The sequence below is a fragment of the Narcine bancroftii genome, chromosome 4 (genome assembly GCF_036971445.1).
Source record: "Narcine bancroftii isolate sNarBan1 chromosome 4, sNarBan1.hap1, whole genome shotgun sequence".
In the NCBI taxonomy this organism is placed as follows: Eukaryota; Metazoa; Chordata; class Chondrichthyes; order Torpediniformes; family Narcinidae; genus Narcine; species Narcine bancroftii.
The window spans coordinates 35,329,159-35,346,151 of NC_091472.1; the positions used below are offsets into that span (position 1 = coordinate 35,329,159).

The 16,993-nt window shown below is 37.5% G+C and overlaps 1 protein-coding gene across 1 annotated transcript in view; it reads left to right on the forward strand.

The window, feature by feature from the left end:
- The window catches only part of LOC138762362 (mucin-like protein), a 76,340-nt gene that overhangs the window by 37,786 nt on the left and 21,561 nt on the right, over positions 1 to 16,993 (forward strand). The window contains exons 3-5 of the mRNA XM_069936131.1: positions 2,843 to 3,130; positions 8,515 to 8,760; positions 10,465 to 10,617. Coding sequence (XP_069792232.1) covers positions 2,843 to 3,130; positions 8,515 to 8,760; positions 10,465 to 10,617 — 687 coding nt within the window. The remainder of the gene's footprint in view (positions 1 to 2,842; positions 3,131 to 8,514; positions 8,761 to 10,464; positions 10,618 to 16,993) is intronic.

The following is a 16,993-nucleotide window of genomic DNA, read 5'->3' on the forward strand; positions in this document are numbered from 1 at the left end:
ACGGTAATAAAATTGAAGATCTAGTTACGGTTATTATATTGAAGATCTAGGGTCGGTTATTAAATTGAAGATATAGGTACGGTTAATAAAGTAAAGATCTAGGGTCGGTTATTAAATTGTAGATCTATGTACGGTTATTAAATTAAAGATCAAGTGTCGGATATTAAATTGAAGATCTAGGTACGGTTATTGAATTGAAGATCTAGGTATGGTTATTAAATTGAAGATCTAGGTACGGTAATAAAATTGAAGATCTAGGTACGGTTATTAAATTGAAGATCTAGGGTCGGTTATTAAATTGAAGATCTAGATACCGTTATTAAATTAAAGATCTAGTTACGATTATTAAATTGAAGATCTATGGTCGGTTATTAAATTGAAGATCTAGGTACGGTTATTAATTTGAAGATCTAGTTATGGTTATTTAATTGAAGATCTAGGGTCGGTTATTAAATTGAATATCTAGGTACGGTTATTAAATTGAAGGTCTTGGTATGGTTATTAAATTGGTCAGTAAAAATCGTACAAGTGCTAACTTATCAAATGTGGCCATCCCAATGTGGACATTTTAACAACTACAACGTATCTAAATTATCAAATTATTATGTTCTGCAAGCATTTACTGTAACAAATAAATACTATAAGAATATCTATTTGTCATAACTAAAATATATTTTCTCAAATATTTATCATGAAGCTGATCAATGTCCCAATTATCAGTTACCAATACTGAACTCTTTCTCCAAAAAGATCTGGAGTGACTTCGGAAAGGAAATAGGCCATTCAGCTGATTGAGTGTATTCCATCATTCAAATCATGGCTAATGCAATTTTCCTTTCTTCCCCATTCTCTTTCCTGTTCCCCAAAACCTTTTTCACCCTGACTAATGAAGAACCTATCAACCTTGGCCTTTATATACCCAATGATTTGGCCTTCACAACCATTTGTGGCAATGAATTCCACAATTTCACTACTCCCTGGATCAAGAAACTTGGTCCTCAACTTTCTTACTACTGTAAAGATTGTCTCCACGTCCACTCTCTCTAGCTCTTTCAATATTCAGTATGTTTTGATAAAATTCCCTCTTCATCCTTCTAAACATCTGCGAGTACATGCCCAGATCCATGAAAAGCTCCTGAAACATTAACCCTCTCATCCCTGGGATCATTGTTGTAAACCTTCTCTGGACCCTCTCCAATGCCAGCACATCCTTCCTTTGATATGGGATCCAGTTCTGCTGGCAATACTCCAAATATAACCAACGCTTGTAAAGTCTCAGCATTACAACTCTGCCTTTATATTCTAATCCTTTTGAAATTAATGCCTTCCTTTCTCCCAACTCAACCTACAAGGAATCCTGCACTAGAGTTCCAAGTTCCTTTGGACCTCCACTTTCTGAATTCTCTCCACATTTACAAAATAGTCTATTTCTTTATTCCTTCTAAAAAATTGCATGACCATACACTTCCCTACACTATTCCATCCCCCACTTCTTTGCCAATTTTCTCAATCCATTGAAATCCTCAACCCTACCCGTCCCTCCGCCTACCTTTGTATCATTCGGAAACTTTGCCACAAAATCAACATTTCCATCATCTACATCATTTACATACAACATAAAAATAAGCAGACCCAATGCCAACTGCTGCGGAACCCCACTAATCCCCAGCAGCCAGCCCACTTGTCGCCTTCAGCCAGTCAGCCAATCTTCTATCCATGCCAGAACCTTTCCCATAATACTCTGGCTGCTATCTCACTTAGCAGCCTCATGTGCAGCATCAAAGGCCTTTTGAAAATCCAAGTAAACAACATTCAACAACTCTTCTTTGTCAGTCCTGCTCATTACTTGCTCAAAGAACTCCAATAGATTTGTCAAGCAAGATCTCCCCTAAAGGTAATCATGTTGACTTCAGCCTATTTTTTCTTGCACTTTTAAATACTCTAAAATATCATCCTTAATAATGGACTCTAGAACTTTGCCAACCACTAGAATTAGGCTAAACTAGTCTATAATTTCCTGTCTTTTGCTTCTGCCTCTTCTTAAACAATGGAGTGGCATTTGTAAGTTTCCAGTCCTCTGGAACCATTCCTAATTCCAGTGATTCCATGTATGCACCTTGCATATACTATGCACTAATTACTCTGCCTGCCGCAATAACCTGGATCTCCCAGTGACCACCCATTTCAATTCCTGTCCCATTCCCTTGCTGACATGTCCGTCCATGGTCTCATGCACTGCCAGACTGAGACCACCCGCAAATCTGAGGAACAACACTTCACCTTCCATCAGGGCACCCTCCAACCGGGTGGCATTAACATTGACTTCTCTGGTTTCCGTTAACACCATTCCTCTTCTTCCCCCTACTGCCTTTCCCCCAGCTCTGTCTCTCTTTCCACTTTTTCCTCTGTCTCCTTTCACAGAGCCAAAATTAATTCTCACCTCTCATCTTATCAGATCCAATTAACACCTTTTGTTGGTCTGGACTCCTTCCCTGGCCAATTTTTATTCTGACACCTTCCTATTCTTTGTTTATTCCTTGAAGAAGGAAGTGCTCAGGCCTAAAGCATGAGTAATATATCTCTACCTACTTATGGACACTGTGAGATCAGCTGAGTTCCTCCAACATTTCTGTTTGTTTTTACTAATTACTAGATTGTCTTATCACTGACACTTTACCACATTGTAATGTGCATTAATGAGACTTGTTTAGGTTTACCTTATTTACACAAATACCAAGAACTATGATCAACCCATCTCATTTTCAATTATCAAATTTTACATCTATGATTATATCTATAATTTAGTCAATAACAATCTGTTTCCATTTTTTCTTCTTCACAGAAGTGTACCATTTCAGCCAGAACCAGCTGGCACTGGTGTGTCAAAAAGGGATCAGATGCTCAGCAGTTTATTTTTCTGGACTACAGGTTACGGTAGAATTAGCCATAGGTGGCTTTCTTCGAGCAACTGTCTACTTACCACATTCTTTCTACAACAGAACACTTGGTCTACTTGGCTTGTGGAGCAGTATAACAGCAGACGAGTTTTTGTTCCCAAATGGAGACTATCTTAAATTTCGTACTGGTAGTTTTCCAACTGAAGAGGAAATATATAAGTTTCAACAGTCCTGTAAGTCCTTGATCTATTTAAAACATGGGTTACAAACTCTGAGCCTTTTCACCTCCTTTCCAGACAAAACGCATCGTGCTTCAGTTTCATGGATATCACTAACACGTCGATATCCCAGAGTAGCTTTTGTTTACACGTCACGCTGACCATTTAGCATAGACAACTAATTGACAACAGATGCTATTTTGGGCTAAATTAATTTATATTCTCATATGGTAGCCACACCTATTCTCTCCATAAAAGGTCATGATAAATAATCAGATAAAAGAATGCAAGCATTTTTAATTCCTCAACATTAAGATAAGGCTCAGAGAATGGAGCCCATCAGTTTTCATTATCGCAGGCTTCTGTGTAAATTCATAGTCACGGTTATGAGGCTTTAGGTCTGCCATGTCATTCTAACCTTTGGTCCATCAATATTAATCCCATTTGCCTGCATTGGGACCATATCCTTCTATGTCTTGTCTTTATAAGTGTCTGTCTAAATGCCTCTTAAACATGGTAATTGAATCACTACTTGTGGAGCAATTAGCCAGCTTGCCTTGGATTCCAAATGCCTTAACCTTTGAGACTAGCCAACCATGTGAGACCACATCAAGTGTCTTATGAAGGTTCATACAGACAACATCAACTGCGCAGCATTCATCAATCTCCTTTGCAGCCTCCTCAGAGAACACAATCAGTGTGTCAGAATTTCCCTGCATAACACCATGCTGATTATTCTTAAACAACCCCTGCCTTTCCTCATGGAAATAAATCCTGTCTCTTAGAATTTCTTCAATAATTTCCCCACCACTGATATAAAGCTCATTAGCCTGTAGATTTAGTTGTTCCATTATTGACCGTTCTCATTTAAATCAAGTTTACAACTTGAGAAATACACTATTTGAATGTGGTTCTAATTCTGGCGAATTGTTGCTTTACACAGAATTATCCATAATACAGGATGGCTGTTAGTTATTTTCAACAAATCCTAAGAACATATCTACAATATGAAAGTAGCACAATGTAATGACAGGGCTAAATATTCTCCACAAATATGTAAGAAGCTTTGTAAATAGCTGGGCTTAGAGGTGAAATACCTCGACATCCACAGGAAATGTATTCCTGCTTGGTGGTACTAAATACACTTCACAATAATGGCAGTACGTGGTACTCCAGAAGCAAAATCAAACTCCTTTACTTCAGTGCAACTGAGTTTTAGAAATGTAATGCAATGTTTTGTCAGTACTGTGTAATGCATTCAGTCCTATTTATGGTGGAGGAATTTTAATTCAAATATGACCGTTACATGGTAAATGTTGTAAAGATAGTGACAGTGAGTCCCTGATGGATGTGTAAAAATTACATATAAATGTAACTTTTCTATTTCAAAGTAAAATTAAACATTTTTATGCAATTTATCAGATTTTAAATATTAACAGAATGATATTGGAATGGAATAACAGGACTACAAATCTAAGCAATAAATTATTCAGAATGTATTTTGCAAGGATAATAAATTGAGGGATTGGGGTTTGATGTCAGGACATTAGTTGGTGCTGTAAGTGTTGAAGCAATCTCACAACTCCAGAGATTTAGGCTTGATTCTGATTTCTGGTACTGTTTCTGTGATGTTTGCATGCTCTGCCTGTGACATGCGTGATTCCCTTGGATGCTCTGGTTTACTCTCTCGTCTCCAAAAGGTACCAGTTGTTTGGTTAGCTGACTTCTCTAAATTGCACCTGTTTGGGTGATTGGTAGACAGATCAGGGGTGTGTTCATGGGCATGTGTGAGAGGATAGGTTAAAGGGAAATAGGTAGGGAAAGGATCATCTGAGATGTGACATGGACTTGATGGGTTGAATCACCTTCATCTATCTCATCTGAAAACATCAAGTATAATCTATGGAAAATATTGGACTTTCCAGCTAATTGTTTTTGGTTCATAATACAAATTTATTGTTTATTTCATAAAATCAAGAAAGTGATTAATTAGAACATTCTGCAGGAATATCCTGTAGAACATAAATTGCTTTCTTTGTTAAAGATCATTTGGATTAGTGTCATTTGTAAAGCATAAAATTTGATAGTAGGAGGACCACAAATACAGCATGCGACAAACTTTTCTCCCCAACACGTTCCTGCTGATCAAATTGGCAAACTGAGGTAGTCCCATTTGCCTGCATTTAGACCATATCTTTCTTATCCTAATTTTATTTGGGTATATTTAAAGCAGAGGTTGATAGGTTCTTATTAGTCAGGGTGTCAAGAGTAATGGGGAGAAGGGGTTGAAAGAAAAAGTGCATTAGCCATGATTTAAATGGTGGAGCAGACAAAATAGGCTGAATGGCCTAATTCTGCTCCCCGCTCTTCTGGTTTTTGATCATTATAATTGTACCCATTTTTGTAGCTTCCTCTGGCAGCTCATTCAAATACTGATCTCTGAATGAAAAAGTTGTCCCTCTTAAACCTTTTCACTCCCAAATTCATGTTCAAGTTTATTATTGTCTGACTGTACATATACAAACTGATGAAACAGTTTCTCTGGCCTACACTGCACAAACATACACACACCATACATATTAAAATCACATATATGCAGAAAATAATAATTAGAATAAATATATAAATATTTTAGGATGATTTACGCAATTACAGGATACTGTTCAGCTCTCTCACAGCCCACAGGAAAAGCCATTTCCCAACCTGGCAGTTCTGATTTTGATGCTCCTGTACCACCTCCTTGATGGTAGCAGATCAAACATACCGTGTGCTGGATGGAAAGGGTCTTCTTTAACTCTTTGCGCCCTCACCTTAAACCTATGTCCTGTAGTTTAGAATTGTCTACCCTGGGAAGAATCCACGCCCTTTATGATTTTATAAACCTCTAGAAGGGCACCCTTTAGCTTCCAATGTTCTACAAATAAAAAGACCAAGACGGTCTAACCTCTCTGAATAACTCAAACTTTCCAGTCTTGGCTACACCTGGTGAACCTTCTCTGAACCTTGTCTAGCTTATTGGCATCATTCTTGTGTCTGGGTGACTTAAACTGCACACAAATACTGTGGTTTCACCAATGCCTGATATAAATGACATACAAGGTCCTAATTTTGGTACTCAATACCTCGTCTAACAAAGGTAAGCATTCTTCATCAGCCTGTCCACCCGAGTCGCTATTTTCATGAACTATACACCTGTAGCCCCGGATCTCTCTGTTCTGCAACACCCTCCAAGGACCTGCCATTTATGTGTCAGTCCTACCCAGGTTTGACATTCCAAAATGCAAGACCTCACATTTTTTCAGAGTTAAATTCCATTGGCCCACCTCCCTAACTGATTTAGATCCTGTTCTAAACTTAAATACCCTTCCTAGCTGTCCTCTACCTAATCAAATTTAGTTTGATCCATAAATGTCCTCTTTATGGACATACAAATCGTCAATATCGCAAACAAACATCTGTAGACCCAGCACTCATTTCATCAAGACAGGTGAATTTACCTTATTTTAGTTACTGTATATTTGATGCTCTAGAAAGGAGAGCATGGCTGGCAGAGCAGTTAGCACAATGCCTTTACAGTGCCAGCGAATAAGTCTGGACTGGGGTTCAAATCCTACGCTGTCTGTAAGGAGTTTGTACGTTCTCCCAGTGTCTGCATGGGTTTCCTCCAGGGGCACCTGTTCCCCCCCAAACATTCAAAACGTGTCAGGGTGCAGGTTATGGGGTGTAAATTGGACAGCATGGACTTGTAGGCTGAAATTAAGAAAGAATTTAAATTTAAAGCTTGGTCTTTCAGCAACATAACAAGTTACGCACGATTTCATGGATAAGTTAACTTAATTATACTTGTCAAACATTTTTGACACACAACCCGAAAAATCCTCTTTGAAGTCCTCAATAGATGTTTGGCAGCACTGACATAGAAAGAAGTCAAAATGATTTTTTTTGCTGGCAATTTCCAGTAAATCACAACCTCTTGCTTTACCCCTTTCACCTTTCATGTCCAGATTGATTGGGTTACATGTTTTGATTCTGTTGTATCCACAAACCATTATCTCAGGTCAAAAAAAAAGCATAGCTAAGCCCCAATCTAAGAGCTAGACACAGGACCTCACCTCTGGGTCTTTTTTTTTGCCAAGTAAAACAGCATTGTTAGTCAATGAAAATAAAAAAAAAAGCACACAGATGCTGGAAATTTGAATCAAAACAGAAAATGCTAGTTAAACAGTATCATACAACATCCATAGAAAGAGAAACAGTCTACATTTTGGGACTGCAACTCTTTGGCTGAAAATGGATGGGAAAGAGAGAGATGTGTTAGTTTTTAATAGGAGAGAAGGTAGGGAAGGCTTGTATAATCCTGCCTCCTCATGCCTCCACCTGCTTCTTCTTTCCTAACACGTCTCTCTCTTTCGGTTCTGATAAAATATTCCAGACCTCAAATGTTGAGTGCTTCTCCTTCCATAAATGTTGCCTGACTTGTTGAGTTTTTACATTCCATATTTTTGTATCAAAATGTTGCCAACAGGAAGTGAGCATTTGTGCTTACATTTCCTAGAACTCAGGATGATGAATACTGCAGAAAAAAATCCTATCTTTTTGTTTCTACAATGGGTCCTAAATTTAGTCTTAAATGCTCACAAATAATGTTCCAAGCTACATTTTGAGCAATGACACTTAAATCTACCTCACCTGAACTTGAAAACATCTGAATTTGAACATGAGTAGACCATATCATGTACACAGAAGTTTCACTGAAAATTACTTTCAGTAGGTAATCGTAGGGCAGTTCAGGAATACAAAAATGGGTTCTTCTTGTGAGCCTTGAAGAAAATGTAGAAAGGAGTAAGAAACTATTGTGTTTGTAAAATCCTGCAAGCATTATTCATTTCAAAATGCCAATAATGAGGCATTGTGGGTTATATGATTACATGGTGGGAACAATAAAGTAGGAATAGAGATAGGTGAGATAGAAGGCTCAAATATTAGAGATATGGATAGCCATTTACAATCCTAAATATATCCTTCTTCCCTGGTACCAGAATGAGGAGTGGGCAAAACCTAGAAAGAGTTCAGCTAAACATAGGATAGGAACTAATGACCATTAAAGTCAATGGAATGGAAGGGAAAGTAGAGCAAATCAGTTGCCGATTTCCCCTTGCTTGATTTATACAATTATCCCCTCCCCCAAAAAATTGCATCCTGCAGATGTCGTCCAATTGCATTTTATGAAAGTACAGTATTTGATTTATCATAGAAAAAGACTCTCAATTTCAATATGATAAGGGGATAAATAGGATCATTATTTATAAAAATAAAAGCTTCATGGAAATAACAAAATTCCAAATGCTAGTGGGAGGAAGATTTGATTAACTTCTACTTTCTGGTTCTGTATTTCATAGGGCTTGTCCCACCACCGGAGAGTCTTTTTCCTTCACGGCAGCCATTGAAAAAGTGGGAAGCATTTAAGCCAATCTTCTCATCAGTACTCCTGGCAACTACAGATGATAAAAGATTGAATGATGTCAACAGAACTTGTTCAAGCAATGCTGAATGTGTTTATGATATCCTTGTTACTAATAATACAAAAGTGGGATTGCAAACAAGGAATTGTTACCTAAATTATGAAAAACACACAGTGATTTTTGGTCAGTACTATACTTTGGTTAGGTGTTGCATATTGGATAAGTAATAGTTGCAAAGAATGTCAATATTATTAAAATTATTACGGTTTGGCTGATTCAATTTTTAGGGTCATTGTAGATGACAATGTACAACACAAATTGAAACCATGAAGTAAACCATCAAATACATATTGATCATAATTAAGTTAAGTGTATTTTTATTGATTCGAATCCTGGTAATAGCCAGGGATGGACAGGGTCTTTACCGTCTTAACCAACTGATTTCCTATTGCATTCTATAGTCTTCAGTGAGCTATCTAATTGTGTGCTACTTAAAATACTGCCATGTAAAAAAGATTTCTTAAGGTTACTCTGTATTCTGCCTTAATTTTTTTGACGACATCACTTCTTCAAATGAAGAATGTGATATTTATGGGCATAAATAAGTCCAGCCTTTAACAGGTTTCCAAGGTGATTTCGTTAGTTATCAACAGGCAGTTGACTTTGGGGAAACATCGGGCATCCTATGAAACAAGAGCTATTTTCTTCTTTATCCATTGCCTGTGTTACCTAAACTTTCAAGTGACGAGATCTTAATAATGAGTAGATTGAACCTGGGAAGCCTTTCCTTCTTCATAATTAGGAGATATGGAGGCTGGGAGCAGGTAGCACAGATAAGCCTGGAGTTTCTCAGGAACTTTTTAACCCTGGACCTCTGCTAAAATATTATTTTCTGATTTTCTAACCAAAATAACAATTCTCATGATCCTTTTTCAGTTCCAATATTTTGAGGGATGGTGGAATTGAAAAGATTAAGGGAACAGCGAAAGGATGGTCTCTAAATGCTCCAAGCATCACTCTCCTGTGCCTTTCCCTCCCTTGGAGTTATAAGTAGCATGTTGCTGCGGTCCTGTGGCTATTGATGTTCCTCTTGGTCCCCTTCTCAATCCTGCAGTGTAATCAATACCTAATGTTACTATAATAGACCTACATAGTGTTCAGAATCTAATTTCCAGAGTTTAGACATTAACTTCCAAAGTTTATAAAGTCAGGTATTAGTGTAAATTATCTGGATAAGCTTTTCAGAGAAAGACAAAAGAAAGTAGCTGTGAAGTTACATGACCCATTGACGGATTGTCTTATTGATTCTTTAGTTCCTTCCAGTGATTATGTATTTTAACAGGAAATATAGGAAGCCAGAACTCAGTTATTACAATAAAAAAACACATTATCCCAGTGCCCTGATTAAGAGATTAACATAATGAAATATCAACCTGCTCACATGCATTTAGACACATTGTGGAAGGCTGGAAGTGACTTCCTAAAGCCCATTTTTAAACTCATGCAATTTAGTTAATGTCATGGTGTTGCATTACATGCTTTTTATTGGTTTATTCCATTTTTACAGTTTTGTAGGACTGTAATTAGTACTGCACCTTTAAATTAACCAACAAGCTTTTTTTTTTAACTAGGATTGCTGTGAATATTTAATATCTGTCTTATGCATTTATTCTCTTTTACTTCTATTTTATTAGTTTACTACTAGGGGTTTTCTTTATAAGTACCTCTTCGACTACAGCAAGAAAGAATTTCTGACTATTGAACATGGTACAATGTGTATGGAAATAAACTCATTATCAAGCATTGCATTAGTAACGTTGCATTTCCAGAATTGTACCAACATTGATGCTGAAAACAATTTATACTCCTTCTCTCTCTTGATTTCAGGAAACATGCCTCCAACTTTTATTGGCCCCTTATTCATCCGAGTTAAGGTCAACAGAACGACAAGGATTCAAATGAAAGCAGAAGACCCCAACAATGATAAAGTCAGCTTTGCATTAGTACCACCTATTCCTGATGGAGCCACAATAAGCTCAGGTTTGAAACTTATTTTAAAAACTCTTTGTAACTTGGAATTCTTGTGTGTTTCCTATATTCTCTAGTTCTTTCCAACACTACAGCACTCAATATTGCACCCTTTCAGTTATTCACTATGGGTTATTTAAGACCCTTTCTTATTTCTTGCCCCATCTTATTACTACTCTTCTAACTGTTTGCTCTACAGCATTCGACCCTAACAATCCCATTTGTTAAACGTTAGGGTGCACCCTAACGTTTCAGGAGAACTTATTGAGGAGGTACGGAGTACCTGTAGGTGCATGACAAGATTGGCCAAAGTCAGCATGGTTTCTTTAAGGGAAAATTTTGCCTGACTACAATTTTTTTTTGACGAAACCACAAGCATGCTAGACAAAGGAGATCCAATGGATGTTGTATATTTGGATTGTCAAAAGGCCTTGGACAAGGTACAGCAGATGAGGCCACTTAACAAGATGAGAGCCGGTGGAATTACAGGAAAGATACTAGCATGGGTAGAATATGACTGATTGGCTGGAAAGAGAGTGGGAATAAAGGAATCCTTTTCTGGTTGGCTACCAGTTACTGTGGTGTTCCACAAGGTTCAGTGTTGGGGCTGCTTCTTTGTACATTGCATCTTAATGGCTTTGATTGTGGAATAAATGGCTAAGTTTGTAGATGATGTAAAGATAGTAGGAGAGTTAGTAAGTGGTGAGGAAATAGATTAGAGGAATTGGCAAAGAAATAGCAAATAAAATATAATGTTGTAAAGTGTGCAGTTGTGCACTTTGGTAGAAGGAGTGAAAGGGCAGACTTATTGGGATGGAGGGAAAATGCAAAATTCGGAGGTGTCCAGGTTGGTAGCAAAATGTCAAGCACCATTACGCTGAGCACAGGCACACCATAGCACACAGCCCACTCGGGTATATACCACTGACGCACGACTGCATCGCCAGATCCAGCTCCAACAGAGTCATCAAGTTTGCAGATGGCACAACAGTCGTTGGCCTCATCAGCAACAACAATTAGTCACAGTATAGAGAAGAGGTGGAAAATTCTGTGAAATGGTGCGAGATTAACAACTTGAGTCTCAACATGGACAAAGCAAAGGAGATGATCATGGACTTCAGGAGGATCAGGAACAACCACCCTCCACTACACATCAGGAACTCTGCGGTAGAGAGAGTGGAGAATACTAAGTTCCTTGGAGTTCATCTAAAAGTGTCCTATTATGGATAGTCAACATCTCCTCACTTGTCTGGACAGCGCAACAGCGACTGCACTTCCTGAGAAGTGAGCAACGCTACTGGCCACCATTATGTCAACCTTCAATAGGAGCTCTATTGAGAGCGTCCTGGCCGGCTGCATCATAGTGTGGTACAGTGGCTGCAGAGAAATGGATCGGAGGTCAATCCAAAGGACTATAGGAGTGTAGAGAGGATTACTGGAGTCTCCCTCCCCCACCATCCCACCCTGACCCCCCCCCCCCCATCCATCAACTTGACCTACGGAGATTGTTGGCTGAAGAGGGCACACAAAATTATTGAGGATCCCTTCCACCCTGCACATTGCATCTTGGCATCTTTCAGCTGCTTTCATCAGGGAAAAGATACAGGAGTATCAGAGCTACCACAACCAGGCTGAGGAACAGCCTCTTCTCACAAGGCAAGGGAATGCTGACCATCCAAAGGAACTGCTCACACTAACCATCTGAAACTCTCACATGTACAAAACAATATTGATTGATTTATTTGTATAGATAAAATATTTATCCTGCATTGTTTGCCTGTATGTGTGTTATGTCTGGTTGTGTGTCTGCACGTTTGCACCGAGGACCAGAGAACACTGTTTGATTAGGTTGTACTTGTACAATCAGATGACGATATACTTAACTTGACAAAGGGACTTTGAGTCCCCCTGCAGGACACCCCAAAGGATAATGTCCAGATTGAATTCCAGGTGGTGAAGAAGACAAATGCAATGTTGGTATTCGTATCTTGAAGAATAGGATATAGAGCAGAGATGTGAATTTGAGGCTTTATAAGGCAGTGGTGAAGCATCACTTCGAATATGGAGTAGAGTTTTGGGCTCCTTATTTAAGAAAGGATATGCTGGTATTGGAGTTTCACAAGAATAATTCCTAGAAGGAAGGGATTAGCATATGAGGAACATTTGATATCTCTTGGACTGTGCTCCTTGCAGTTCAGAAGAATGAGAGGGACCTCACAGAAGCATTTTGAATATTGAAAGGACAATGCAAATGTGGCAAAGTTGTTTCCCATGGTAGAGGACACATCTTCAGGATTGTAAAGGTTAAAGCCTTGTGTTTTTGAATTGTAGTTAATTTTGTGCCTATGCCTTTAAGAAAGTATTGTTTGTAGTGTCATATGTCATAAGATCTGAGCAGACTGAGAGCTTGCATCTCATTCTTCAATGAATTCTTGACAGAGATGTGAGCTTGAGATACTTTTCTTTGAATTAATCTTGATTCATCTTAATTTGTCTTATTTTGTCTTAAATGTGTCTATTTCTTCTTCTATCTATTTAAAGTTGAATATTGTTTTATTATTATACCGTCTATGCTTTCTTTACTCATCATTATGAAAATCTCAATGAAAAGTTGTGCAAAACGTTTATCTGTTTTATCAATGATTTAAAGCTACTTAAAGCTGCAACTACAAAGTTTGGTTCATTGGATTAATAAGATAGTAATTCTGAATATCGTCCTCACGTCTCTTTGAAGATGGCATATTTTGAAATTGGGAAATATTAGAACTTGGAAAGTGTCATCTACAGGATTGAAGGGCATCCATTTGAAACAGAGATCTAAAGGAATCTCTTTAGCTAGAGAGTGGTGAACTCCTGCAATTTGCAACCATGGGTGGCTATGGAGGCTGTCATTTGGCAGAGATTGATAGCTAACTGAATAGTCAGGGTATCAAAGGTTATGGGGAGAAGGCAGGGAAGTGAGGCTAAGTGGGAGAATTGATTAGCTCATGATGGAATGGTGGAGTGGACTCAATGGGCTGAATGGCCTAATTCTGCTCCTGTATCATAATCTTATAGACTTATTGGTAGCTTCAGAGTAGCGACCCCATTTTCATACTCTTTCTCTGAGTATTGAAGCCAACATAAGCTCCACAAACTGAACCCACCAAACTTCTTCTCATCCCATTTAAACTGTCAATGTATCCATATTTCTCTCAGGACCTTTTATCTTCCATAAACATTGGAGGTCAGTGGCATCATTAAGGTTGGTGTCACCCACTGCAGTAACTCATAGTGTCACCCTCCCCCACCCCCGTGGTCCTCCTTCCATACCAGACCATACAGAATCCTTAATGTTTTTTGTACTAATGTTACTTGTAAATCATAATTCCCATATAACACTAAATATTAATGGAAATAGCAGTGATTAAAAAAAACACCATAAAATTTGACAAAGTAGTGACTATAAAAACACCATTAGCAACGAAAACAACAGACCGCACTTGTAGCACATGCAGACGAAACCACATGATTCAAAGGGTCATTATATTTGAGTAATAATGACAGCTCTGACTGGAGCTCATTAGAAGGTTCAAAAAGTAAATTAGCTTCCAGGATATTTTCTCCCAATTTGTCTAATTCTATCTTAGTCCAGTTTCTCCTCTCTGATAAAAATCTGATAAGTATCTTATCTGTGCTGCCCTGTAGTAATTTTTGAAGTTTGGTAGCTGTAGCTCCCCCCCTCCCCTTGTTCGTAACTCCACATTAATTTTTCTAGTGCTATTGTTAATTTCTTACCTTTCCATAAACATTTCCTTACTATTTTCTTCAGTTTTGGAAAAAAAAATTTCTGTCAGGGGGATTGGTAACATTTGGAATAGATATTGCACCCGTGGAAACACATTCATCTTAATACAGTTTACTCTTCCTATTAAAGTTAACAGTAGTTCTTTCCAATTCTCTAAGTCTTCCTGTATTTTTTTAATTAATGGTTCATAGTTTAATTTGTATAAATGTTTTAGGTTATTATCTATTCTGATACCAAGGTAACGTATCACCTGTGATTGCCATTTAAAAGGGGTTTCTTTTTAAAATTCTGAATAATCAACTTTGTCCATTGGCATCACCACTTTTATTGGTGTTAATCTTGTACCCTGATATCTCTCCTTATTCTTTCAGTTTCATATGTAGTTTTTTTATTGACCTATCTGGTTCTGTTAAATATACTATGCTGTCATCTGCAAATAGGCTGATTTTATATTGTTTCCCTTTTATTTTTATTCCTTTTAATCATAGTTTCCTTTCTTATCAACTCCGCTAGTGGTTCAATAACCAAAGCGAACAGTGAAGGGGGTAATCCTGGAACACATACTTTACAAATGGGATGAAAAATTGGTGCAATACAACAATTCACCAGCACTACATCACACACTTAAATTATGGAAAAGAATACACCTGGAAGAACAAAATATAAATTATCAAATACCAAAAATGTTATTGACACAAAACCCACTAATCCCCCTATACAATAGATAATTTACTTTTCAAGGAATGGGATAGAAAAGGAATCAAGAAAATAGAAGATTGCTTTTTGGCAAATAATTTATTAACATTTGAGCAATTAAAAGATAAATATGGAAAAACACAAAGTACCAGTTGAAAACTTATTTAAAAGATAAACTGGGAAATAGCTTGAGACTACCTGAAAGTAGCAGCTATGAATATTTAATCAGAGACATAATGATAATTAAAAAGTTTATTACCCACATGTACATCAAATTGAAATATAAGGAAGAGGATGAAACAAAGTATAAACCGAAACAAAGTTGGGAAAAAGATTTAAACATAGAGATATAGAACGAAACATGGGAGGAGTTAGGTATAGGAACAATGAGGAACATGGTAAATACTAAATTATGTATGATACAATATAACTGGCTCCATAGATTATATATAACTCCTCAGAAATTAGAAGAGTGGGACCCAACAGCATCAGATAGATGTTTTTGCTGTAAACAAGAGACTGGAACAGCATTACATGCAATTTGGACATGTTCAAAAGTGAAAACTTTCTGGGAAGATCTTAGCCTAATATTAAACAAAATCACAAAAAATAATAAACCTAAAGATCCAAAAAAATTTTTGTTAAATAATATAAGAGACAAAAAAATTAGGACTAAAATTAGACAGAGCCCAAATAAAATTTATTATGATAGCACTAGCAGTAGCCAAAAAATGTATTATGACAACCTGGAAAATGGAAACAAACCTTAAAATACAACAGTGATACAGAAATAAAGAAGTGTATTCCATTAGAAAAAATTACATACAATCTGAAAGACAAGTGTACATTATTCAAACAAATATGTCGGAGAATGCCGACCACAAACCTCCATCTCTTAAAACGACATGATTATGAGCATAATAAGATTTAAATCTGTGTAAGTGGATGATACGACTTCTTTGCTTTTTTGTTATTTCTTTGTTTTATGTGTTTTATTATTTATTGGTTTTTGAAGGGGGGTGGGGAGGTGGAGAGGGATGAAAGGGGGGAAAGGGGGGAGAAAGAGGAAATGCCATTGTGAATATATTAGTGATGATCATTTGTGAATGTTGTTATTGATATGACTCATGGTGAAAGAAAGAAATTTAAAAAAAAGTAAATTAGCATAGGTAAGCTGGGCTTACAAAAAATGTTTTAACTAACTACAGGGATATTTTTATTTAAAAATAATAAATTTCTGCTGAAACTCTTTATAGACAGTCATTTTGGAGTCATCCCCTCTGATGGTGTCACCCGGACATGATGGTAGCAAGTTGATCCGGTGCAGTCCGCACCCCGCGTACCCCCGTACCCCCATAGCGATGCCAGTGTTGGAGATAATAGCTTTGACAAAAATTCTTTTTTGAGACCTCTTTGCCTATACCTTCCATTCTTTCCCTAGTACAAAACTGCCATAGTATCAGTGTGGTCCACATGACTAAACTGCACATTCAGCTCCTCTTTTGGTTTTCGGAAACCTTTTCATAGTCTGTTCCTTCCCAGACACCATTGTTTTAAAGTTTCATGTTTTCTTCCTCAAATGGCTTGCATCTTCCAAATACAAACTTGCTGTCCGTTACACCCCCAACTCCCCCAAGCCCTTTCCACCTTTCCCCACCACTTAGTCTTCAACAGCCCCATCCAGACCTTTGTGGTGAGATATTCTTCTCAAATTAACTGTCCACCTCAATTAATGTTGGACATTTGCAAGCAAAATTAAGAAGTTCCAGAAGGTAGGTCAACTTTCAAGACAATGAGAGATCGAGAATAAATGTTAAATCCCATAAAACCAAGATCGAAGGGCTTCAGGCTGACTGCAAGATAGGAACAGGAAGGACACTGATGTAGAGGCCATTGCGGGCCAAT